The sequence below is a fragment of the Acanthopagrus latus genome, chromosome 7 (assembly GCF_904848185.1).
Source record: "Acanthopagrus latus isolate v.2019 chromosome 7, fAcaLat1.1, whole genome shotgun sequence".
In the NCBI taxonomy this organism is placed as follows: Eukaryota; Metazoa; Chordata; class Actinopteri; order Spariformes; family Sparidae; genus Acanthopagrus; species Acanthopagrus latus.
The window spans coordinates 28,377,839-28,403,361 of record NC_051045.1 but is presented as its reverse complement, the minus strand read 5'-3'; the positions used below and the strand labels follow the sequence as shown (position 1 = coordinate 28,403,361).

At 40.3% G+C, this 25,523-nt stretch overlaps 1 protein-coding gene across 4 annotated transcripts in view; it reads right to left on the bottom strand.

Moving 5' to 3' along the window:
- prkcz (protein kinase C, zeta) overlaps positions 1-25,523 on the bottom strand; it is a 172,298-nt gene that overhangs the window by 85,471 nt on the left and 61,304 nt on the right. For 2 of the 4 annotated variants that reach the window (XM_037104253.1, XM_037104254.1), the window contains exon 5: positions 2,624-2,709. In XM_037104253.1, the coding sequence (XP_036960148.1) occupies positions 2,624-2,709 (86 nt within the window). Of the gene's footprint in view, positions 1-2,623; positions 2,710-9,919; positions 9,972-12,735; positions 13,064-25,523 lie in introns of those variants that run through there. The other 2 variants (XM_037104255.1, XM_037104256.1) reach the window with 2 other exon arrangements.

Sequence of the window (25,523 nt, the reverse complement as noted above, 5' to 3'; positions counted from 1 at the left end):
CAATCTCTGTTGTCAACCATAACATAATTTGTCATTTTATTTATGTGTCAAAAAATGCAGCTATATTCTGAAAATGAAAAAGCATTTGTTAATTCATTTGAATTTGAATTATGGTACATAATATGGTTCACTTCCATACAACAGTGTTGTAAGTAATAATAATAATAATAATAATAATAATAATAATAATAATAATAATAATAATAATAATAATAATAATAATAATAATAATAATAATAATAATAATAATAATAATAATAGACTAGTGAGCTGCTTTTCAAAACCTGGTGCCTAAGTACATTACTGAAAATGCAACTTAGACACCGAGTGACTCAGTTATGGTTAGGGAAAGATGGTGGAGACAAGATGCATTGACTTTGCCAATATGTGTACAACAAACCATCCACCCCAACCGCCTCCTTTTTCTGTACCTTCGGTTTAACGTAAAACTTTGCCAGAGACAGAGATGGTTAAAAATGATCAGATAAACTCTAAGCAGCATATAGAAGCAGAGTAGCAGCACAATCATTCAATCAAATGTAGGCCTATATGTATCGTATCGACTTAGTCATGCTCCATGGGGAATTCAGTTTTATTGACTATATCAAGGAGCAGATGTTGGAGCAAAGTGCTGAGTCAGCAAGATAAGCTCATCCACTTTCTGCTGGGACATTATGACTGTGGCATCCAGTAGAGAGGTTTCACTGTAAGAGCTGAAAATGGGAACATGACGGAACATGACAGTAAGATAACAAGATGAAACCTATTTCTTACTGCACAACTGTACTGTCTTCAGAACCTACAAGTATGTCACAGGCTGATGGAACTATTTCTGCAGGGGTTGATCTACTGAACTGAATGCTATACAACACAACTAATAATTGTGCAATATTTTTTGCTATATATATCTTTACATTTTGACATATCTAACAAAATACCTCAACATCAATTTTACATCAGTACTGTCGGGAACACAACATGTTTTTTGATCAATTATTATCAGTAAGTGGACATGATGGCATGATATAATGAAGTGGGTATAGACAAGTATTTGAACAAGAGAACAGTCTGGTCAGTTCAGAAAATGCCATCACTTTTCTGTAAAACAGCCTTTAAAAGCAGGAAAAGACTGCACTTACTGAATTTTCATATCACCATATACCATATCCAAAATCTAACACCATTCAGTATCCTATCACAATAATGATAGAATATCTATATACTTTCCAACCCTACTTGGAAAAAATATTTTTTGATCTCTGAGCAACTACATGGTTCTGGTAAAAAAAAGGAATCAGATTTGTGTTTACTTGCTGTTTCATTGTCAGAACTCTTAAACAAATAATTTAAACATATCATACAAATGCTATGATAACATGTGTAACATATGATCTGGCAAAAGGCCACAACACACGGCTCAGGTTTGTACTGGCAGCAGTAGAACTTGATCGACTTTCTTCTTCTTCAGCCTAAACACGTTAGGTATCAAGGTGAAATATTATTAATGTCTTTCTTCTTTTGCCCTTCCAAATGACCACTGTGCATCACAGAATGGGAACACTTGACAAGCCGTAGTCTTGTTTCAGACAGACAGGGAGAGCAGCTAGAGCTCTTTAACATCTTGGCAGGGAAATGATGAAACCCCACATGTGCCTTCAGGTGTGTGTGTGTGTGTGTGTGTGTGTGTGTGTGTGTGTGTGTGCGTGCAGCTGAGAGCTTAGACAACTGCTAAACAAGCCATAACTAGGACACCATGAATTATGCATTAATATCCAGATAGCTTTGGAGTGGTGACTTGATTACCTGTCATATATAATTCAGCTGCAGAATGTCTGTGACATACTGGACTGTATACTCCGCACAGAGAAACTGTCACTCTGCACTGGTTTAGAAGCTCGCACTACATATGTGGCCCCAAAAAAGACACACCCTATGCCAAAGGAAACTCAGGTGAAGTTTTGGTTTCCCCAACACATTGTCGATCTCAGGGCTTCCAGACACTTGGATTACACACCAATTTTTTTTTTATTGTTGTTGTTGTTGTTTTTGTTTTTTGTTTTTTTTTTCTTTCTATTTCAGCTGTTTTGGAAAATGCTGCAACACTGCTTTGCTGTGAAGCTCCAGAAATATCCTGTGGGCTATATAGTCTCATAACATCACCCAACTTTGCATCAGTGTGGGGTTGAGTAGATTATGACTAATTTTTCTTCAAATCCATAAAATCTTTCAACTCACAAATGTCAACTGCTGCTAGCAAATGCTCACCATTCCTGCATTTTGTAAATGATGCTAATGGCGCAGACACGCTGGTCACTAATGAGGCTTCAAACACAACTAATGCTCCCCTACAGTGTTCAGCAAAATTCAGTGGAGAAACTTCAATTGGTCATTTATTAATTCTAAAATTGGTCAGTTAGTATTAAAACATCTCGAAAGCTCTTGAAACCAAATTTCACCTTTGAATCAAGTTACCATTTAATATCATTTTTAAAATATCTGTCTCCCAACAACAAGCGTTCCCACTGACAACAGGCTCAATTAACTGGACTGACTGAAGCACTGCTCAGGCATTACTGCATGTACTCCCAGTCAGGAGCGTGCATAGCACGGTTTGAACACTCACCCTGTTAAAGCGCTTGGCCTGGAAGAGGTGCCCGTTGACTCGGTAGAGTTTCCTCCATCTTCTGGCCCCGCGGCGATAGATCGATTCTAGGACAGAGAGGAAACAGTTGTAGAGTAGCTTCATGGTGAGGGACTAATGGAGAGGGGGGTGGAGGTCTGCTAAAACCGACTGAAGGGAGAGATGCACATGGAGTGATAGAGAGACAAAGCTGAGATAAAAGTCCAGAGGCTCTTCCTTCGAGTGCAGTCTGAGTTCAAGTGAGGGGAAAACAACCATTAGGTTTCTCTATGATGTATACGCATGCTCACACACACACACGCGCACACACACACACACACCAGCGCCTGCCTCCCTCTCTACTCCCTTCCTCATCAGTCTTTTCTCTTCTTTCATCCTCTCCCGTCATCGTTTTCCTTGCTGTTTTCTCTCTCCGTTCTTTTCTTTAACTCCTAGTGATGAAGTGACTTATTAGTGCTTCATATCACCTTTTTATTCAGATGGGACCATGAAGGTGCAGCTATTTTTAATAGGATCAAACACTGTAGTCAGTTATCTATATGTTCCAGAAGCATAAACGTAATGGAACTAGTGGTGAGTTGAAACTGTGAAGTTCTGTCCTCACGCCAAACAATGTTTTAAAATGATAAGGACACATTCAACTCTCTTACATAAGATTTGCAGGGATTCATTGTGAATATTTTAACCTTCTAAAAGAAACAAATCATACACATTACTAATCTTGATTATCATTATAATTAACATCATTATCTATTCATTTTTTTCATTTAAACCTGATTGTCAAAATTAAAAACAATAGACAAGCAATTATAAGTGAGCCATGTCCTGTGTATACTGTCTCAGTATGTTGGTAACACATCACTGGTGGCTATAATGGTCACTGGTATTGGTTTTTGCTAAGCACTTACCTTTTAAAATCATTTACAACAGCTTTATAAATGGTTTGGTTTTGGGGACACTGAGGGTTTCTCCATTCATTTATCCCCTTTAACAACTGGCTCAAATCATCCATCCTCTCGATCTACTGTAGGATTCATAAATTCTTGTCTTTGCATGGGTGAATACAACAACGTTATGACAAGAGATGTTTGATTTTTTACAGTGCATTGACAACATTGCTCTACCCATCAGTTTGTTGCCAGGTTTGGAAAATAGCAGATTATCGTGGATGACTTGCGAGCTAACTGCCACCAAGGTAAATTTGGTGAATTATTTTAGTATGACTTTCTTTCTTTTTCTCTGTTTTTAAATTTTTTTTTTAAATCCATGTGAGAGAAAGATGCCATCTATGATTGAGTAGTTAGTGGACAATCTCCAGTGGGTAAACCTCTGTAAAGAAACACACTGGAGAGAGGGAGCAGACATGAGCAGCAAAAGATGGTGGGTGCATTGAGCCAGTGTGAGTGCAATAAAGAGACCAGAGATGGATAGAGGACAACAAAGCAAATTGAGCACATCCAAGTAGTTTGTAAGAGAACTATAACGTAGGTGGAGAATGAGGTAGAATTAAAATGCGAAAAAAAAAAAAAAAAAGTATAATCAACTGGAGTTAACATAATTTATTCTTTTAAACATATTCAGTGGACAAGTAAATGCATTCACCCTGCAGGAAAACACATTTTCTAGTTTGAATCATTATCATACTGTGTCTCAAAGACACATACTGAAGACAGTAACAGTCTGTTTCATAATTTTTGGAGACCTGCAAGTGGCTGGAAAATTATTGTCAAAACCAATAATGCAGGGACTATGTTGACTTCTAGTAATATTCTAGTTGAGCTCCAAAAAACCGTTCACAATAGAACTTGTGCTGGCATTTCTTTCATTAGACCCCCTTAGCTGGAAAAGGTTGACATCTTTCAATCTCCAAGTTGTCAGTTTGTCCTATAGGCATTATGGTTAAAACGTAAAGTCTCCAAGCCCAAGCTGAGATAACTGATGACATCATCAGATCATCGAGGTTGTCAAGACTTTACAAAGTGCTTCCTCCTCCTTCTTTTCACAGTCTGAATAGTACAGTACCACAAGTAAACTTCATGTATAAAATCAATAGAGTGCCCCTTGAAATGCGTGGAGCAGTGTTGTTTATGTCCATGAACTGTATGCTGCCATACAAATGAATACATCATCAGCCAATTAAAATGTCCGGGCCCTTTGCTGTTTACCAAAAAATATCACAACAGCATGAAATCACCTGGCTGACCCACTAATTATTCACTGGCTGCTCCCCCAGTGCCTCCCCACGTCTGTACTGGTTTTTTAGTCTGGTTGGTTGCTCCAGAGATGGGTGCGGCTCTGATGTCCTCCTCCACTCACTCACTTTTTTGCCTCCGTTGCTATGGTAGCCACAACCCACCATATACCAGCTATTAATAGTTAGCAGTGAGGATGTCAGGATGTCATTGTCTGCAAATAAAAGTGAATCTTAACAACAAATCCCTGCTTTCCCTTTTCTGAACAATGATTATATTATCGTGCAGAATAAGGCACAACACATGTATGCCAGATGTTTATCTCTTGAGCAATGGGTACAGAGCTGTGTTTAAATTTTCATGGCCTGGGATAAACTCGTGTTGCAGATGGTTTGAACATGCAACATCACACAGTCGTCAGTGTTTAAGTTAACACCAGGTACGAGAGGTACTGCCTGAGGATGAAAAGGTACCACTATAGGAAAAGTCAGCAACGCCTTAGAGGCCTCTGGTGTCTTGAATGTGCACTCAACTGCTTTGCATTCGGCCCTTTTTGCACTGTGATGAATATTTTTGTGATTCTAGCATCTTTGTCTCTCTGAGTTAGGGCAGTAAAGATCAGAGTGAAGCGAGCAGATGGGAGACACAAAGAGACCTTGCTCTTTGGGGTCTCATCTGTGAATTCCCTCTAATCCTGTTAACTCAAGGTCTCTAAAGGAAACTGCCTTGGAGAATCACTGCTTCGTGTTTCCATAGTTACCCAGTGCCTTACTAGTGGGTGAGTGGGGAAGCTCGGGGGAAGGAAGGTGATCCTACACATCATGGTGCACTCTTTAGTGCCCACGTCATTTGCTAAATACAGTGCATGTGATTAAATAATTAACTGTAAACAGATGTTTGTACAAAGTGGTAAATTGCAGCACTTAGCTTAGTGTCTTTAATCCAATTGCTGATGAAAAGATGAGAGCTTACACAGGAGAAGTTTAAATACATGACTCAATGTTTACCTCCAACTCTGTATTTGGATGCTACACAAGCTGCATTCATCCATCTCTGGGTTCAAATGGTGAATATTTCATTTGTAATCATGGCAGTGTATTTCCAGTTTACCAGTTATTCTCTGCGGCCAGCATAGCTGTGACAATCTCAGCCAATCTCTGGCTCCTCCATGGCGCAAATGGCTCAGCAATGTAGCAATAACAACAGTTCAGTATGTAGGATGAGGAGTGACAGACTTTTGGAAAGAGTTTGGATGCACCATTCTTGCGATTTCTAGGTTGCACCTGCACAGTTAAATGCACTTCTTATTGGTCATCAGCTGAACAAATGTAATATATAATGTAAAACTTTGTTTAAGCACATGTTAACTAAATTTTACACAAGAGCATGGCTGGTGAAAACCATTCCATTGCAGCTAAATTTTTTTCTCAGACATCTCTCTATAAAAGCAAGGAATCTCTGTCTGTCTGTCTGTGTGTGTGTGTGTGTGTCTGCTCCTCAAATATCTCTGCGGATCAGGATCAGACTGACCTGAGAGTTTCAACATGGCTGCTGTTTGTTTCATGGGTGTGCAACATCGGATTTGTTTGGACTACAATGATACAGTTAATAAATCATTTCATAAATGCTTTACAAATTCCGAAAGCATTGTCCATCGGAGCCACCACAGTCACGTGCGCACCAGAGCCAATCACTGCACACCGTAGCCACGTGCGCACCAGAGCCAATCACTGAAGAGCTCACTTCCACGACATTCCTTAAGAAACAAGCAGATTTATACCTGCAGCGGCGCGAACAACAAAGTGGAATAGGAATCTGTGGATGTTTGTGTGCAGCTAGCTGCTAGTCGCTAGGCTACACCGCCCAAGTCCCGAGTCGATGGACGCACTGGCAGGTCCAAAACCGGACTTAGGGTAAATATTGTCCGCCACACTTCACGAGCATTGCCGCCACGTTTGCTTTGTGTCTGGTGCAGGAACAAACAATAAAATTGGGCTTTTGTCACAAAAGTGTCCAAGCAGCAAGTTTGGTTGCTGAGGAACGGGAAGTTGTGGGAGGGACGTAGGCGGATGAATGACAGGCAATGACGATCGGTGTAGAGGCAGCAATAGAGGCAGCAATATTGAGAGTTGAGAGATTTGTGAAATTTAGTGTGTTTGGAGTGTATAGTTAGTGTGTTATGTAGTGTTTGGTGTAGTGTTTTTATTGTGTAGTTGAGTCGTTTTTTTTGTTTAATGAGTCAAAACAATGAGGAGATGCTGAATGTGGAGCAGGCAGTGCAGCTCTTCATTCAGCTGGAAGGAGCTCAGGCAGACCTGAGCATTGCCTGCATTTAAATGGAAAGAGTTACATATAACTTAGTACATTTTTAAAATGTATGCACATATTTAGCAAACAACAATGTATATTTGCATTATAAATAATAAAAAATGGTTTGTTAAACATATTTGTGGTTTTCACAGTAAAAAAATGTAATGTATGTTTTTCTACTCGGATTTTATGGGTTTCTTGTGATTTTAGGACCATTGTGTTAATACAGTATGTCAAAATAAAAAAATAACTGTACACTCACACATGTGAGGTTGTGCTGAAAATAATGACACCAAGTAAATAGTTTTTAAGGTGAAATATAATGGCAAAATCAAAAATAGTCAAAAACGGCCAATTATACCCTGGAATGTCGGCTTTCATAACAAACCTAAGTATCCCTGAAGTCCCACCTTCAAACACAGCCTCATTTGGCCATCCATGTAAAAGCTACTTAACCTCTCACTTTTCCATAGAAATACATATTTCCTAAGGGCACTGCACTAGTAAAAGACAGTCTGAGAGAAATACCTGCATGATGTAGATTTAGAGTTTCCCATGCTATGCATGTGGAGCCTGACACAGACACACAGCAGAGGTCAAAAGCAGAGTGTCAGGCCATAACATTTTTCGTACCAACAGTTATCTGTCCCTACGCAGTTGTACTAATGCGGAGGGAGAGTTAAGTTTCATTTTTAACAAAAGTAAACCTCTCGTCCAGCAGCTGGGCCTCGCACTGTATTTCGCCGCTTGCAGATCAGCTGTTGCCCAGTTCGCTGATGTGACGGGACACGGAGGTTCTACGGTTGAGAAAATGTAGTGCCAACAAAAAGGCCGGTCTGACGGTGATGTAAAGCGGTGTGAATTTTCCCTATACTACGTACACTTGAACTGTTATAGATTTTTTAATGTGAGCCTTGTTTTAGGTGGTTTATTTCACTTTTTCTCTGGACCCCGTTCACTGCAGTACAAAGCTGAGCGTCTAGGCTGGAGCGGCTCTCTTCTTCTCCACACTGAGGCTGCGCTGATCAGTGATTATTGTAGGGAACAGATCGACTATAGATATGCATTTTATATGACCACACTTCAAAAAACCCGAACTATCCCTTTAAACATCAAATAAAACACTGCAACACAGGTAATGTCAGCCTATATTAGCGCCAAAATGTGCCGCTTCATTTGCATGTCAAAGAACTAATTAACAATCGTTAACGGATCATTACAACCCACCTTCATCACAAACGCAGACAGGAATCAGTGCAGAATGAACTAGAATGCCGTGAACAGATGCATAAATAAATAAAAAACTGAATGCCGTGAACAGCTTAATATCATGTTCCTAAGGACCCCTTAGCTGCCCAATGAGGTGCCTGATGTACAAACAGTTCCTGCACAAAAATACAGAGTAATAATAGGGAATAAAATAATCTGGATTCAAATGAAAATAGATTTGAATTGTGATTTTTTTTTTTCCAAACTGAGTGACATTTATACATTTTAAATTAGGTTTAGGTTCTAGTTGAATTAATAAGTTTAACATATGGTATTATCGGATACTATATGATATTATATTATTAGGGCTGTCAATCGATTAAGATATTTAATCGTGATTAATTGCATGTATCCAGAGTTAACTAAGATTTAAACACTCTTATCAACATGGATGTGGACAAACATGCTTACTTTATGCAAATATCCAAAACAAACATATATGAAAGTCTCAAACCAAAGAGTTGTGTCTTCACAAGTCCATTTTGTAACTAGTAACTGAGATTTAATCTGTACCCTGTGTCTGTCCAGGTCCAAGTTATACTGGGCTTGGTGTGGTCCTGCAGGGTCTTACTGGTCTCGATGTAGACCAGATGTTTTAAATTATGGATTTCTATCAGAACATATCGGCAAAAAGAGAACGTGACTACAGTATACATTCTGAATGCTGATAGGAAAAAAAATAACAAATTTGAACAACATCAGCATGACTTTACTCATGGTCTTGGGTTTATCGGGAGCACATCTTTCGATTAGGTTGGTGTGTATGTGATTTGTAAATCCACGCACCACATCAAATTCTCAGTTGCTGTAGGGAAGTGATTGATGTTTATAGAGCCAAAGGCATGCAGGAGAGTGCAGGAAATGTTACATCTGAAGAGAACAGTTTGAAATATGAGCACAAGTGAATCAAGAAGTGATTTTGTGATGATCAGTAATTTCTCCTCTCAGTCAATTTCTGCTGTCGCACTGTGACTCCTCATGACATTGTAAATATTGTCACAATACTGACCCAAAAATCTGGCAATGCCAAACACAACCACAGATAAATACACCCACAGCATCTCGTCTAGGCTATCCTCTAATTTTTTACCCATAATAATCCGATTATCAGTTCCAACACAGACAATGACACCATACTGATTCCCCTCTGGTTATAGCAGATGTTATTGCTTACTGCATCCTCATCCTCTAAAAAAACAATTTCTGGATCGGAAGGGTGGATCACTTATTGTTTACAACTTGCTAGGATCATCCTCACAGCTCGAAGGCGATGCCAACCAGGAACACAGCTGCCTCTGACATTTGCTTGCAACACTCCACTTGCACTTGACTAGCAGACCTTCAAAGAGCTGACCTATTACAACATCCCCCTCTGGAGAACTATGAGTGTTGCATTGCCCCATTTTTCTGCCAAGGTTCCAAATTGAGAGCAATAAAGATGCAGACTGAAAGAACAAATCAGACAAGTCAAACCGATACTTATATGAATGAAAAGACAATACTACACCTCTGGATGCAAAGGGCAATGGACGCAGTCCTGCCATTGTGTCCGTGGAAGGTATAGAGAGGAGTAGACAGCCTGCACGTGCTAATCTGTAGCTGATACAGGGAGTTGTGTCGCAGGCGAACAGGGTGGTACTTAACCAAATCTCTCCAAGACAGGACATTTATGAGAGCTTGACTCATTTCCAGACATTGTTCCTCTCACTCGCAGGAAAGTAGCAGCATTCAAGTTGTTACCAACAACGCCCTCCCAATAATACCAAATGAGAACACAAAAAGAGAGAGAGAGAGAGAGAGAAAATAAAAAAGAAAAAGTGAGCACAAGACTTCACAAGTTCCTTCCTGGACACTCTATTCCTGCTGCCAGTTGCTAAGGGCGATTATATACAGTAAAAGTTATTACATTATTCTCATTTGGCTTCCACTTCCAGAGAAGCTGAGAGGGATCAATGAAACAGCCCTGAGGCATTTTTAGACACAATTAGTCCTCTGTGATAAGAGATGCTCAATAGTGGCATGGCTAACTTTGTTAGTTTGACTTTTAATTAATTACACTACAAAAGATACCCAATTTAAAAGTTGGGATTAGTGAAAGTTGTTCCGCATTTAGGAATTCATGCCCATCTCCCAGCTAAAACTACTAGGTTTTAGGACAAATGGTGGGCTGGGGCTAGTTGGCTGGCATGCCAACTTAAGTAGATATGTCTGCAATACTGTAAATCAATGTTTTTGACATAACATCAGCACTGTTGTTTCTTCACACTTAATGATTCAACTAAGATTCAGGCCATACCTTACAAATGCTGCTTTGATCCCCATGGGTATGCCTCCTCACTTATAAAGGCATACTGACATGATACAAAAAAGTCCTCACAAAGTAGATCATCTCATCAAGTTTGAGGACTGCATCCGACTTCATCTGTTCATTAGGATTGTGGGTGAAAGTAAATGTACTGTATGTTTACATGAGCATTATAATGTGACGCTATGTTCAAAGACAAAATTGAACAACATTTTATTATATGAACACCTCCCTTATATATGTTTAGGAAACCCACTTGATCAAATTGTCCTAAGATTAATATGTGAACCTCTGTGATGTTGTAGCATGGTCGCTGACTTTATGGCTCTATGAAAGGTTTGTTGCAGAGAGTTTTTGAGTACTGCTTTCTCTTATGTTCCAGCCTACACTCTTTAAATACTTATAGAAGCAGAAAAATGTTCTGCGGGCTTTGAATTTTTCATGGTGCTGTAAAAAGCTTCCAATGAATGTGTTTTTAAGGGAATGCAAGAAGTTTAAGGAACAACACTTTGAGCACGGTGACACCCGAAAGATAAGAATTTGAGGTCCATACACCAAAGACACTCACGACAAAGCGTCACACTTTGCATACTTGGGCAGTTATCTAAAATATACGGAGAGTTTGAGAATACTGGTCAGGGATTCTTGATCATTTGAATTATCACCCACCTACAATGCAGTACTGAGTTTCCTCCCCTGACAGCTTAAACAACCACTCACACCCAGGCTCACCTAGTCTAAGCAACCCACAAGAAGGCCAGATGGGTAGACTCAGAGGTCACACAAGTCCTTAACGACTCTGTAAGGACACTTCCACACTGAGTTTAAAAGCCTGTACCTCCCCTCCAGTTATCTAGAACTGAAGAAGTCTCTTGGATGAGAGGTGAAACGTCTTCAAGAAACTGAAACAAGTCCAGTTGCCTACTGTGCAGCACTTAAAATTACCATGACCTGGATTACTGAGAACCATCATCATTTACTCCATCTGTTGCATGTACTGACAGGTCTGTGTGAGGGTCACTGATCCATCATGACCTAATTTACTGTGCATTTTGGTATAACAGCCTGGTGCTGCTGGATTTGCCCCAGGCAGAAACAGCAATTCTCATTTCAACTCATGCTCTAAACACACACAATTAATAAAATCTGCACATTGACTTTGGAAAGTTGGTCCCATCAGTGTGTTTTCATCATAGGCTGGAGCATTAATGCAACAGCTGCAGTTATCTATGAACCTGTGCTTCCATTGAAGCCATGAAAGCAACACATTATCTTATAGCCCAGACTTTTCACCAGCCTCAAATGCATCCTTTTTGCCTGTCCAGTTTAGAAATCAGCAACCACATTTTTTTATTTAATCTCCAAAAACAACAGAATGCCACTTTAATCAAAATAACTCATTTGCATGACTGCAATGGAAATGGTCATCAAGAGTCACATACTCTAACATTATTATCCTCTTCTTCCCAAAGGAGACAGTTGGACGGACAGTTGTAAGTAGGTACATAGATCCAAATCAGCAGCTCCAATGACACTGAGAAGAACTAGGAGGCAAAAGCTGTCAGGACTGACAGCATTCAGCTGACAGAGGAGAGCACCACATGCTGCCAGCAGGGAAAACCAGGGAATTGTAGGGCAATTGAGATGCAGCCGCTGATGTGACGATGAAAGACAGTCTGTTTTTCCATTACTGAGGATAAATACTGTGGAAAATGGATATAGTTAATGCTCTGTTTGGATTTAAACTATAGGATGCATGCAACAAGACACAGTTTCTATGTATCTTTGATGATTAGTGTTCAAAAGAAGAAACACTTTTCATTCAAGTAACAAATTTCCTTCACTAAGTGGATACTAATGACGTTATATCAGGCAAAAGGGTAAACCAGCTCACCTCAACTCAATTCATGCAACCTCTTTAGTGAGCCCTGCTGTCTGATTTACAGCATATTTTAGGTGGCCTGACATTGTCCAAATCCCACAGACAAAACCATCCATGATGACCCCAGATCCCCTACCTTTGACTCGAAGGTAGAAAAGCAGCGTGAGCAGCATCCCTCCAGATGAACGTTACCGCTCCCTTGCCGTCACACCCCGAATCTCATGGTGGTCTCCTGCACCTCCTCCACTACTCCTCTCCACATCCTGCCTTCCTCCTCCTCGTCTCGCCGAACAGCTTCACTCGTGTCTCTGTGTCGCTCTCTCTTCCCTCCCTCCCTTCCTAATTTCCTTCATTCCCCCCCTAGGTTGCTCCTCTTCATCTTCCTGTCAAATTACACATACCTCAAGTGGTATTCATCAGATGAGCTATACGAATGCACAAATTCCTCCAGTGCATAAAATGTTCCTCACTGAGCGGGCATCATAACACATGATCGAGGCTTTTCACAGGAGCCTGCTGTCTGTTCCGCGTTGCAACTCTACCATTTGCCCACAAGATGGCAGAAACCACTCTGAACAGCAGCATCATCTTGAGCAGCCAACAAAGTTTAACCTAAATTTAAACCTCAAAGGCTATTTTTAGTGGCTGTGCTGTGCCTTTTGGAGCACATCCTGGATGACAGCTACGCTTTCCTAGAGACCTGTCTCTGGATGCATTTATAGCAGTCTTTTCATGAGAATACTGAGAGCTCCGTGTGCTGCTGTACATCACCTACACATAGTCTGTGAAAGTTAATCTTATGCTGTCCTATATAAACCAGAGCTAGAGACAAACAACAAAAGACTATCTATTTCTGTTGTACAGTACTGTCCCACATCCACCAAATTGAGAGGAACTGTGCTGTTCTACTAATGTTACAACCTGTAACAACCCTGACATTTTCTGCTACTGGCTACTTGTACAATATACGTCTGTCCCTGCACAGTACCAGACAGATAACTGAGACAGATGTCTGCTAATCTGATAATCTTGACAATATTCCCAAATAAATCAGATGAGCCAATACTATCTCACTGCAGATATATTATATCGGTGTATTTGTCAATCTGGGTTTGAGGTCACCTCAAAACAGAGTCTCAGTTACATAAACTGTCCACCAGAGAGCAACAACAAGTGTAGTTTTTAAATATGAAAATGTTCCATTCAGTATGTATCTCAGTGAAAATTCTTTAGAAACACAAATCTACAAGGTCTGCATTAAGTTTGTATATGTTAAATGTTGTAAAGTAAAAAGTAAGACACTTCCCTCCAAAAAGTAGTATAAAGTAGGGCTAGGGTTACAAGCACCTCAAAATGTCCCATAGCACAGTGCTTGAGTAAACATAATCATTTACATTCAATCAATGTAGAACATCCAGGGATGGTCAGAAAAAAGAGTAAAACCATAAGATGCTAAGTTCTTAGCTAAAGATGACGGGACGAGAAAACCCAAAAACATTCCAATATGAAAAGGCTTATTTTCATGTGTTTCCTTGTGCGGCAGTGTTGCAACACTGAGGAGGTTGTGCAAACATTTTCTGCATTCCTTCACAGTGAGGGTGGAAGGCTATTCTCTAGGCTGGACCCATAGCTTTATCAAAGTAACCTTCAAGACATTTTTGCCTTATCAGCACTGCCAGGAGCAGGCTGTGTACTACAACCACACATTCACTCTGAATTAACACTGTGGCTGAAAGCAGTGGAGAGGTACAAAATACAACATGACTGATTGTAAAGAGGTTCTCCAGTGGAGAACTGGGGGGAATTGACGCAATGAAGAAAACATATTTTCCCCTCTGTGTGGTTACTGTATCACTACCACAATCAAATGGTTTGAGACACTCAACCTTTCTCAGGATTCTTAATCTTTTTGATCTGTTTCTTTGGAACAGGATGCCTACTTCAGTATCAGACATCCAATTTTATTCAGTTCAGTGCAAGTTAATTTGTTAAAGCAGGCCAAAATGTATGCAGACATACATCTGCCTTACTAACTTTTTGATATGAAGAGCTTCAGTAATTATTATTATCTATCAAATATGTTTTCAGAGTAGCCATGGACAGCCCATGCACAATGCATTTGTTTTCTTGATCATACAAGATATTTTGTTTATAGTAGGTTCCTAAATTATTTCTTTCACACTCAAATACCTAATATCTGATCTACAGGTGAGGTGCACTAAAACAACTTGACACACCTATAGAACCCTGATCATATCATTAAAAGCACATGTGGTTGTCGCAGACCACAAAATAGCCCATCCAATCATTTCTTCATATAAGACTGGAAAGGCTACCTGTCCACCTACATACCTGTCTACCTGAAAACTCTGCCCATGCAAGGCTCGAAGTCCCTGAGCCTGTTGTTCAACAGCTAACTCAGTAGCACAAAGCACACTGTGACTATGCCAAATGTAGCAAAGTAATCGCTCACACATCTGCTAGTTCTTGGTCTCCATGTGGTCAGACAGTGAGTTCTCACGTGTTTTGGGAGGAGTGGCTCTAGAGGGAGGCCAGGGCAGAGAAGGTGGGATTTTTTTGCTGAGACAATTTCAGAATACTGCTTCACACTAACCAGATATGTGTATACCAGCTCTAGTAAGTTAGAATAGCTTGCTGCTAGCTCTGTTGCTAACTCCACAATACGTTCACACAGTTTATTCAAAAGAGATACTATTCATTCTTGTATGATCCCCCTTCCTCATACATTCTTCTGTCAAGTTTGATTGGAGCGATTCCACTGAAATGAACTGAACACAGGTCCAAATCAACAATCTGCACATCAGATGGCTGTAGCCACCTGAGACAGAATAATGCCGCACACACACACACACAACATGACACAAATTTTTAGCTCAATACTAATGACCTGACTAAATCTTAGCTGTCCTGCGCATAGTGTGTATGACAGTCCCGTTGTCTATGACAATCTTAATCTTGACAGACCACCGTACTCTCAGTCTCTCTGGAATTGTATTATGTAAGATTGCAGGGCTGTGTGCAAATGCTTTCACTTCTGAATATCAAAAACAGAGACTAACAAGGTGACCTCATCAGGCATGATGTGCACTGAGCAGAAGAATGCAGACTAAATTCAGGAGTATGTGTAAAAACAATAACAGGTTGGAGTCAGAGAAGGCAAAGTGTGAATGAAAAGAAAGAAGATGAGTGACAGATGTGGGGGTGGGGGTGAGAATAATATAGAGGGGAGAGTTAGATAAAGGGAGATATCCTCTGAAATGAGGCCAACAGCTCTGCCACAGACAGTAAGCAGCACTCAAACTAGAGCCAGCTTGATTTAGTTTGCCACATGGCCTTGCCAAAGCTAGCTTCAGCCACGCCATTGTTGTATTGCTTGCTTCTGCCAGCAGAAGTGGTTGCCCAGTGGAATCATTATGCAAGAGACTAGCCTTTTGTGGATTAGCCTCCTCAACAGATGTGCTCCAGGCCAACACTAGTCACTGCAGACGTTCAATGATAGGACATGGCAACCACTCCAAATCGAGCCGCACAACAGAATGAGGTCAGCACCAGAGGTATGACAGGGACCATTGGCTCTAAGGTTGTGTTGAAAACAACATACTATGCAACTAACAAACACAGTATCTTTTCTAGTTGCAATTATGCTTTTTGTTGTGGGTGTCAGGATGCTCATTTTTCTGATAAGTAGTTCTGATGTAGTCCATGCAGACGTCTCTCTCGCCTCCCTTCTCTTCTCTCTGCTGGACCGTCAGCTGTCCTGGGATCTCTCTCTCTCTTTTGGCTGTTGGTGCCACCTCCACCCTTTTTAAATCTACATCATCTTCCCCCAGGAGATTCTGCCTCTCCTCTTCTCTCCCTGATTTACAAGCTGTCATGTCTCTTTCTCACTCAGTGCATTTGTTTGTATCTCCCTGTGTTTGTATCTTCCTGTCTATGTTGACCATCCTCTTTCCAGTTCCCCTGGTTGAGAAGTGGCTGTTTGACTCAGGTTCTACATTTCTGGCGACACCCGTAGGTGCTCAAGGTGCCTGTATCCATACTCCTCACTTGTGCTTTGTGATTGATCATCATAATTTTTACTACTTTGTTGATCTTTTTCTGCTTAAAGGGATTTGGAGGGAATTTTTCCTGATTCTAATCAAGGGTCTTAATACAGAGGGTATTGTAAGCTGTAAAGTTTGTACAGCGCCTTGTGCTTTGTATTGTGGTTTAAATAAAACTGACTTGACTTGGTAGTAGTCGACCAAGGTTCATCAGATTTTCCAGTAATAATAATTAGAGTCCTTAGAAACACAATTTCTTTGAATTCCATGAAATGAGAGGCAAGTAAAGTCTCAAAGCTTTCAAACACCCTGAGATTAGGTTGATGCTTGGCAATTCTGTTGGGGATGGAGTGATTACTCTATTATTAAGCCTGAACCAATAAGAAGCGTGTAACATACCCATCCCCTTAAGTTCATTTTTTTCATTTTTTTTTTTTTTTAATTTATTTTTTGGTGAGCACGGAAGCTTCAGTAACAGTTAATATTTTCTAAATGATCAATGAGTATATAAACGCATTGGTAAAATGGTTATTATTTCTGTAAATTGACTTCCATATCACATTGTGGACAGAATGGTGGTGGAGTTAAGCGAGAATGAGAGAAGGTCAAGCCAGTGACCACTGTTTCACCATTTGGAAGTGTGGAACCAGAGGATAGGTTTGACAACACCTAAGCCAAGAAGTCATGAGATCTCCTCTTTAAAACTGAACCTAAAGGTTTCAACTTGTCCCTGGTTTCCACCAACATACATTACAAACATTTATTCTGGCAACTGGGTTGGGGAACAGCTGTCATTGTGCACAACACCAGCCCTAGTTGAATCACTTAAAATTGAGATGCTGAAGTCAGACATCCTGACAGGTTGCTTTACTTAAGAATTAATCAAAAGCTGAGAGACATTTTTACACTGTTGGGCCCTTTCAGTAACAGTTGGCAGGTAAAAGAGAAAAGTTTGTGTAGCAGCCAGTCTAGATTTCTTTGTGTGTATTGCTTGGTATTGAATTATCCAGTTCTCAGGTTTTTGGAGATTAGCTATTTGCCCCGACCAGGTCCCTCTGGTGCCGAGGAATAACATCACATAAAGACTGCTGGTGTCCTTTTACCGTGCCTCCATTGAGAGCGTACTAACATACTGCATGTGCGTATGGTACACCAGCTGCACAGTGGCTCAGAGGAAAGCACTCCAGAGGGTCATCAACACCGCCCAAACGATTGTTGGCTGCCCTCTCCCCACACTGGTAGAACTACACAGTTCCCGTTGTCTCAAAAAAGCCCAGAACATTATAAAGGACACCCACCATCCCGGTCACTCCCTGTTTGAACTTCAGGCAGACGGTACAGATCCATTAACACGAGGACAAATAGACTCAAACACAGTTCTTATCCGACTGCAATAACCACCCTCAATGCTACAAAAAATATTGTGCAATGGATCTGAATGTGAAATGGATCAATGCAATGACATAAAGAATGCATGTCTGTAGATGTATGTTCATACTTTTTATGCAATGACTGTGTGTGTATGACTGTGTGTGTTTATGTAGCTGCTTTATGTTTCTGTTTATCCTTTTTAAACACTGAATGATGCGCTGACTGGAGAGCACTTTAACATTTCGTTTTACCTGTGACAATGACAATAAAGACTGTAGACTTTGTTGAGGGTGGGCTTTTCCACAAACCAAGTTGCTGTTGCAAAAGAAGAATAAGAATTTAGGTCAGATTACTGGTGTGTTGTGCAGTCATATCAAGTGTGGAGAGCTTAAAATAGCTGTCACTATATTTCAACCACCATAACACCAACTTAGTGTTAAATATAACCCATCACACTCTAGTAGTGATGTTCAGTATTACTGACATTGATTGAAAAGTCTCTCTCCACATATATTTACTGTTTGATATTATTCATATATTTATATATTATATATAAATAAAAATCAATCAACCATACATCAATCAGACTAGGTGCTTGTTCCTGCGGGTGTGCATTGGGAGCTGGACTCATTAGGAGTAAGGAGGCTGCATTCAGGGATATTATAGAGACCCTGTTGCCTGCTACATGCTTAGGCCTGCATTTTTTTGTTGTTCATGTCATGGCATCGAATGAGATTTGATCTCCCAACGAGTCAGTTACCGACTGCAGTTAGAAAATGCTCAATTTTGTTCTTTTCCCTGTCCGCTCTTGATAAAAACTGTTATAAACTGGTAGGCAAGACACACATGAACTTTGATCGCATTTCCCTGGAGTAATAATCATACATTTTCATCCTTAAGCCGCGGAACTCTACTGCACTCCGTAATCGACTCGCAGGGCTTCCCCACAACAGGAAGCTGCTGCAGTAGAGTGGTGAGTTGTGTTCTCTTTTCAGTAGAAATCCAGCTAAGGCAGCAGATGTTTGATGCCTCGAACTACAGTATGTGCTGGGACCCTATTTGTACTGTTGCTGAAGTTTAGTGCTGTTCTGAGCATTATTTGTGGCTATGAGTGGCTTTTTGATGGCGGTTTCTTGCTGGAGTCACAGACTGCAGTGTGTTGTTAACACATAGACTACGGTGAAACCTATCAGCTCAGCCACGCAGCGGAGTTCGTTTCACCATTGTTCGCTGAAAGTGAAACCTTCTCCTTCCGTGCTCGGAACAACTTTAGGACCCTCTCCCTCCACACATTAGCCAATTACAGTGCCATTCCCCATTCCTTCCCTGCCACCTGTCACTGAGGTTCCAGATTCCTTGAGTCGCCCCTTCCACATACCAGTGTTACCATCTCGCGCACGCAACTTAGTATCTGGCACGTATGAGATGGTAACTTATGCGCCTTTTGACGTAATTAAACAGTGTAGTCGGTTAAATTATTATTATCATGGATCAAGACCATCTCATAATCTTAATTGATTAATTCATTGATAAAAGTTAATACAGTGTCTTATTATTGTGATTGTATAACTGTAAGAGGTACATGTATTAGGTATTTTGATGATCCACGATGACTGTCCAGGTGTAGATTTTATTGGCTATTATTGCTAGCCATTATGATGAGTTGTCAACATAATAGAAGTTTGGTTATAATTAATTTATGAAATAACGTTGTAGCAGTGACCACTGGCAATTGGGACAAATGATTATCAATGCATGCAGGTCAATATAGTATCATATTCATGTGAAAGTTGTGACTGAAAACCTCCATTTACTAAAATACCTTCAGTTTTCCACAACATTCTAATACATCTCACCAGTCCAACTTACTATCTTGTGCGTGCGAGATACAGTAAGTCGCACGTGTGTGACAGTAAGTTGTGCGTGGAAGATAGTAAGTAGTAAGCCACACTCGCAAGCCACACTCGCAAGATAGAAAAAAACCCATCCATGTCACCTCCAGGGCTCCACACCGGTTGCATATGTGCAACTAAATGTAAAATTCGGTCGCACTGTCTCAATTTTTTGTCAGAAAATGCTACCATCTGATCGCAGTCTGGAGCAGATGCAGCTTTATTTCAGGCTAACAAAACATGCACGTAAGCTGAAAAAAAAACAGGATGAGTGGATGGGTGGAAAAGTTTAATTAATAACGAGTGTACTTTCTTAAGTTATGACTGGAGGAATGTTATGCCAACCGCTAAGCTAATATATGTAATGTAAAATACCATAGGCTTTGGCTTATAATGCTTAGTTATTATTTAGCTGAATTGTACATCCTTGTTAACTGTTTATTAAGCCATCATTCTCGTATGTTAGTGAATTAAGTTTTAAGTAAACTTTGCTGCAATATCACATACAGTTCTTATGTTACAGTTCTTCACAGTTATTTCTGTGTTGTTTGTTTATGGCCAAAGGCATTTAATAATGGGGTGGCAGCTTCTTCTGTAACTGACTGTACTAAATGGACACATGATGTCATCTCATATTGATCACTGGCAGTAAATTAATAGTTTAGAGTTTGTGATAAGTGCAAATATTGTGTTGTTGGTGAAATAAACAAAATAATTATAATATTGTTTTGTGAAGAAACTGGTAGTTTGCACTGCTAATCAGAACATCTTCTGCCTCAACTCTGTCCTCTTCTCCTACTTAACAACTGTTGTGATGGTATACAGTTTGAAAGCCACTAATTTTGAGTCTTAACCACAGCTAAAAGGCAGGTTTATAGTGGCCTATATTTGTCAGGTGGACACAAACACCACTCGAAATGAATACTAGTGCTGATCAGCATCTGCTGGATGGTTAAGTGGCAGTTGTTTCCTTAAACAATAGAAATCACAACTTTATATATAAGTGGGTGATAAAGGCTTGATTTTGTCCCACAGGGACCAAAATCTCTATGCATACAATGCAGCAGATCCTTTATTGGCATTTGTAGACCCATTCCCTGGATAAGTGATTGCTTGAACACAACTACTAATATTATATTGCCTAGCTCACAAACACACAAATGACCGACATCATGTAATGTGTTGCCAAGCAACAGAAAGACGCCTCTCGCTGCAATAAATGTTTTAATGAAATGGAAATCAGATCTGCCAGGGGACACAGCATCCCAGTGCAATGATAACATTACTGTGGGTTCAATAACAGGTTTACCTCTCCACGGTCCTCTTTCAACCAGAGATAAACCAGAACCGCTTCTCCTCTTCCTCCACAAGCATGAGGCTTAAAAAGGACATCAGGAATTCCTGCAGCTCAAACATATCTGACAGTCAGACGTTACTCTTCTTGTCACTTTTGCAGACCTTGGCTGTAACTGGTGGGTGCGAACACCTGATGACACAACCAGGAAATGCTCCAAAGGCTAGACTGTCCCATTTAACAACTTCATTGTCACCTGCTGTGCTGTATCAGATCCTGCAGCATCTCTTCTCATTGTTAATGCAGTTACAAGATGACACCATGCATGGCTGTTTCCTTTTAGCTTTGTGTATTGGCGCAGTAAGTATGTCAGATATCTCTGTATTATTAAAGGAACAATTCACCCAAAAGTGAAATTCTGTTAATAAATACTCCCCCTCATGCTGTAGTCCACACTACATTTCTGGAGCTTCACAGCAAAACAGCGCTGCAGCATTCTCCGAAACAACTGAAGTACTAAGGGACTTCTTTATACACACCCTTGTAGTAACTAACCTAAGCATCAAGCATCATACTCTTCAATTCAGCAGTCTTCTTTGGCTGTTATGTTTAGAGCAGGTGTTTCAGTATCACTCCAACTAAGCCCAGGTCTAGAAAATCTGTTATTACCCATGCATCAACATACGTGAATCTCAAAGAAATAAGAAACCTCCCTCCAATCCAGTGCACTTTCTAATTAAAAAAAATGTGCCTGATTATGGTCACTTTTTGAAAAGAATCCACAAAGAACAAGCTAGCCCTCCTTTTTCATTTCCACCTGACTGAGATCAATTTGGCTCAGGTGATTTTCAGTGCAGCCTTCCCTGGAGGGAGATTTCCCAATCTTAAAGATGAGAACATAACATTAACTAGGAGAGTTAAGGATATAAAATGGCCCAGTTGTAACATAGATGCTTAAGTGTCAGAGATATAACGATGATTCCGCAAAGAAGCAGAACGTAATGTTGTCATCAACAGAAACATGTCTCACACTGACCTAGAGCTGCACAATATATCGTTTGCGCATCGTCATTGCGATGTACCTGTGTGCAATAGTCACATCGCAGAGCCTGCGATACAGGAGGCAAATGAACTCATCTAATTTCAAAGGAACCTGGCACACACTGTGCATGAAGATTCTGCAGACCGAAGACTCGGTGCCAAAAAGAAAAGCAACGTTAGTTGTCAGGAATTATTTTGGCTACAAGAAGGATGATATTGACCAAACGTGTGTTCTGTGACACACCTCAGTACCACACAGCAGAGTCCTGCATGGGTCTTATTTTGCAAACCCGCACCCGCCCATACCCGCCGTACTTAAAACTGCATCTGACCCATTTTCCAACAGTAGCACAAATTACATTCTACTTGAGCTGACACGCTATAAATTGATACCGACCCGCACCCAAAGGAACATTAGACGGACCCAAGTTTTAAAAATGAAAGTAAGCCAGCGTAGGGAATGGGAGTTCAGGGAGGGTACAACCATGCATGAATGAGCTCATATGAAATATAAATGCTCATCATTTTGAAATGCAAGTATACTTTTTAGATGTGTCGCTAATAATGCTCTCCAGGCATCCAACCCGATCCGCACCCGTGTTGGACACAGTACATTATTTTTCACTACTTTCATCCAAATTGTGCGGGTCACCCGCGGGCACCCGAACCCGTGCAGACAAAACAAAAAAAACAAATTTCGTTGAATAACCTGTTTATCACTCAATGTTAGTTACTTGATGTAATTATGAAGCTACGTAGAATGATTCATTTTAAGACGGAGAGCTCAAAAGGTTCAAAGTTTTGTTTATTGTCATTCAATTCACATTTGAACATGATAGAATGAAACATGTACACAGGTCCCAGCACAATAAAAGCAAGCAATAAAAGATGACAATAAGAATATCTAAACACACGCAGAAGCCATACTCTGGCATTGACAAAAATAGGTAAGATCAGTGCAGGTTAATTGTCCACAAGATAGCAGCAGTGAAGCATAACATAAAGTGCTATTCAGGTCATCTGATGAAAATTCCTGTATTTTTTCATACCGCAATATATATTGCAGGGTTAAAAAAAATCGCAATGTAAGTTTTTTCAATATCGTGCAGCCCTAGACCACACAGTACAGCCCACCGCTTATGTGCACTGATAAGCACTATTGGCTCCTAGTTTGACAGCATATTAAACAAGGCAATGACACAGCATTGAAAAGATGTTACCCGACAGTCTGAAGCTTGTACACAGCGTCACACTTTCACATTGTTATCAATTGACCTAATAAGGGAGATCTGGATACATCATCAATAGCAGAGCCATATTCACTCCTATAAAAGCTGCTCAGTTGCACAAAGTCAAAAATGTTACATTCCTGGATATAACATTGACCGGATCTTCTATATTGTGAAGCCTGTAGAGTGTGTGCACTGCAGATTCAGGTATCCAGCATTTTACAGCCAGTCATTTTACAATGTAAGCTTATGGCATAAAGTTTTTTCTTGGGCTTTTTAATTACTCAGTTTGGATACTATGTCAACTGCTATCAAGCTGTTCCTTGGGGCTTGCTGTGATGCCATTATTAAGTCAGGATACTAACATCATTTGTTGTGCCGGCTCAACAACAACGTCCCGTTGTGTTCAAAAAATTTGATAAGCTCTCATTCTGATCATGAGGCCAACCAAAACTATTTTAGGTATGCTAACATTACCTGAGACGCAGTGTTTGCCTAAAGTCAGTTTCTTCATCGAATGATGTAGATTTCAGTGTTTTAATAAAAGACAGGCAAGTATTGGCAAGAAGCACAGTATGTCAATGTAAGCACAGCTGCAGCATTCTTCTATCAGTCCCATTCTTCTATTGATCACACAGCTACAGTATGTGATAAGTGAAAAATGTACATCATAGTAACAAAGCTACCATGTGCAGTTCCCCTCAGCTCTGTGAAGCTTTTAAGTTGCACTGTATGCATCTAATGCAGGGGTCACCAACGTGATGCCCGCGGGCACCAGGGAGCCCCCAAGGACCACATGAGTAGCCCTCAGGCCTGTTCTAAAAATGAAAACTGAATATTGATATTATTTGTCTCCCAGGTTGTTAAGTCATTGTTGATAATTATTGTGAGAAATCATTAGCGTGATCTGTGTCTTCACATAGATGAGTATCATTAATCATTAATAATCATATGTAACTAAAGGCAAACTGAGCAAATTTGTTATTTCAGAGGAGTGTATCAAACTGGTAGCCCTTCGTATGACTCGGTAGCCATGAAGTAGCTCTCAGTTTCAAAAAGGTTGGTGATCCCTGATCTAATGCTTTCTAAGCCTTCATACCTCATTAGTAACAACACTTTGACAAACATTTGGCTGGACCTAATTTTCCTGTTGGGCCACAGACTAAAAATGACAGCTTGAGTTTAACCAAATTCACATGCACCGCAATGCAAATCGCCTGTTGTCTAATCAGAAACTACTGTTGCTGATAGCTCGACGTCATAGTGATTTGGTCTATACCAGCATTCTTTATTCCCAAATGTACCAATTCCATGCATAGACAATCCAAAGGGAAAAGAGAGCAAATTTGTGTCTCCCACAATATGGAACTATTCCCTCCATTATTATCTCACAATCATCACTACAATTAGAGCATTAACTTGCAAAAGATTGTTTTTTAGCTCTGCAAGTGTTTGCTTGCCTACACATGAAAACCAACACACTACAATCCCATCAGATTTGGCAAAATTCCTCAAAATATAAATGAGAGAATGAGTGGGATTGGATGAGAAAATCCATGGAGACAGAAAACTCATTGCAGATATTCATTCCAGGGCTCATAATCAAAGCTAGATGACCTCATTGTGTGTACACACCTCATGCTCAGAGGTGGCTTCATCTGATTTGTAACTGAGACTAGTGAGACACTATTGTTTCATACTACTCTCCCTATCAATGTGCCCATTGTCTTCAACACACAGGAGCACACTCCAGTCACCAAAGAATCAGACTCATCTACATGGCAACTAGATCACTAAAGCTGTAACAACCTATTCGGAAAGTCAATTGAGAGGCATGTCATGAGTGGGGTGATAACCTTTGTCTTAGAGACTGGGAGTCTGTTTTGGACAGGCTGATGGGGAAGTGGGACACTGCTCCATAGCTGTCAATAGGTAAAACAGTTGTTACAGTATCTTAATCTGAGATTCTTTCCTGCAAGGCACTCCATCCCTTGAACACTGAGGACCTTAAAACTCTTATGTGGGTGCCAGCA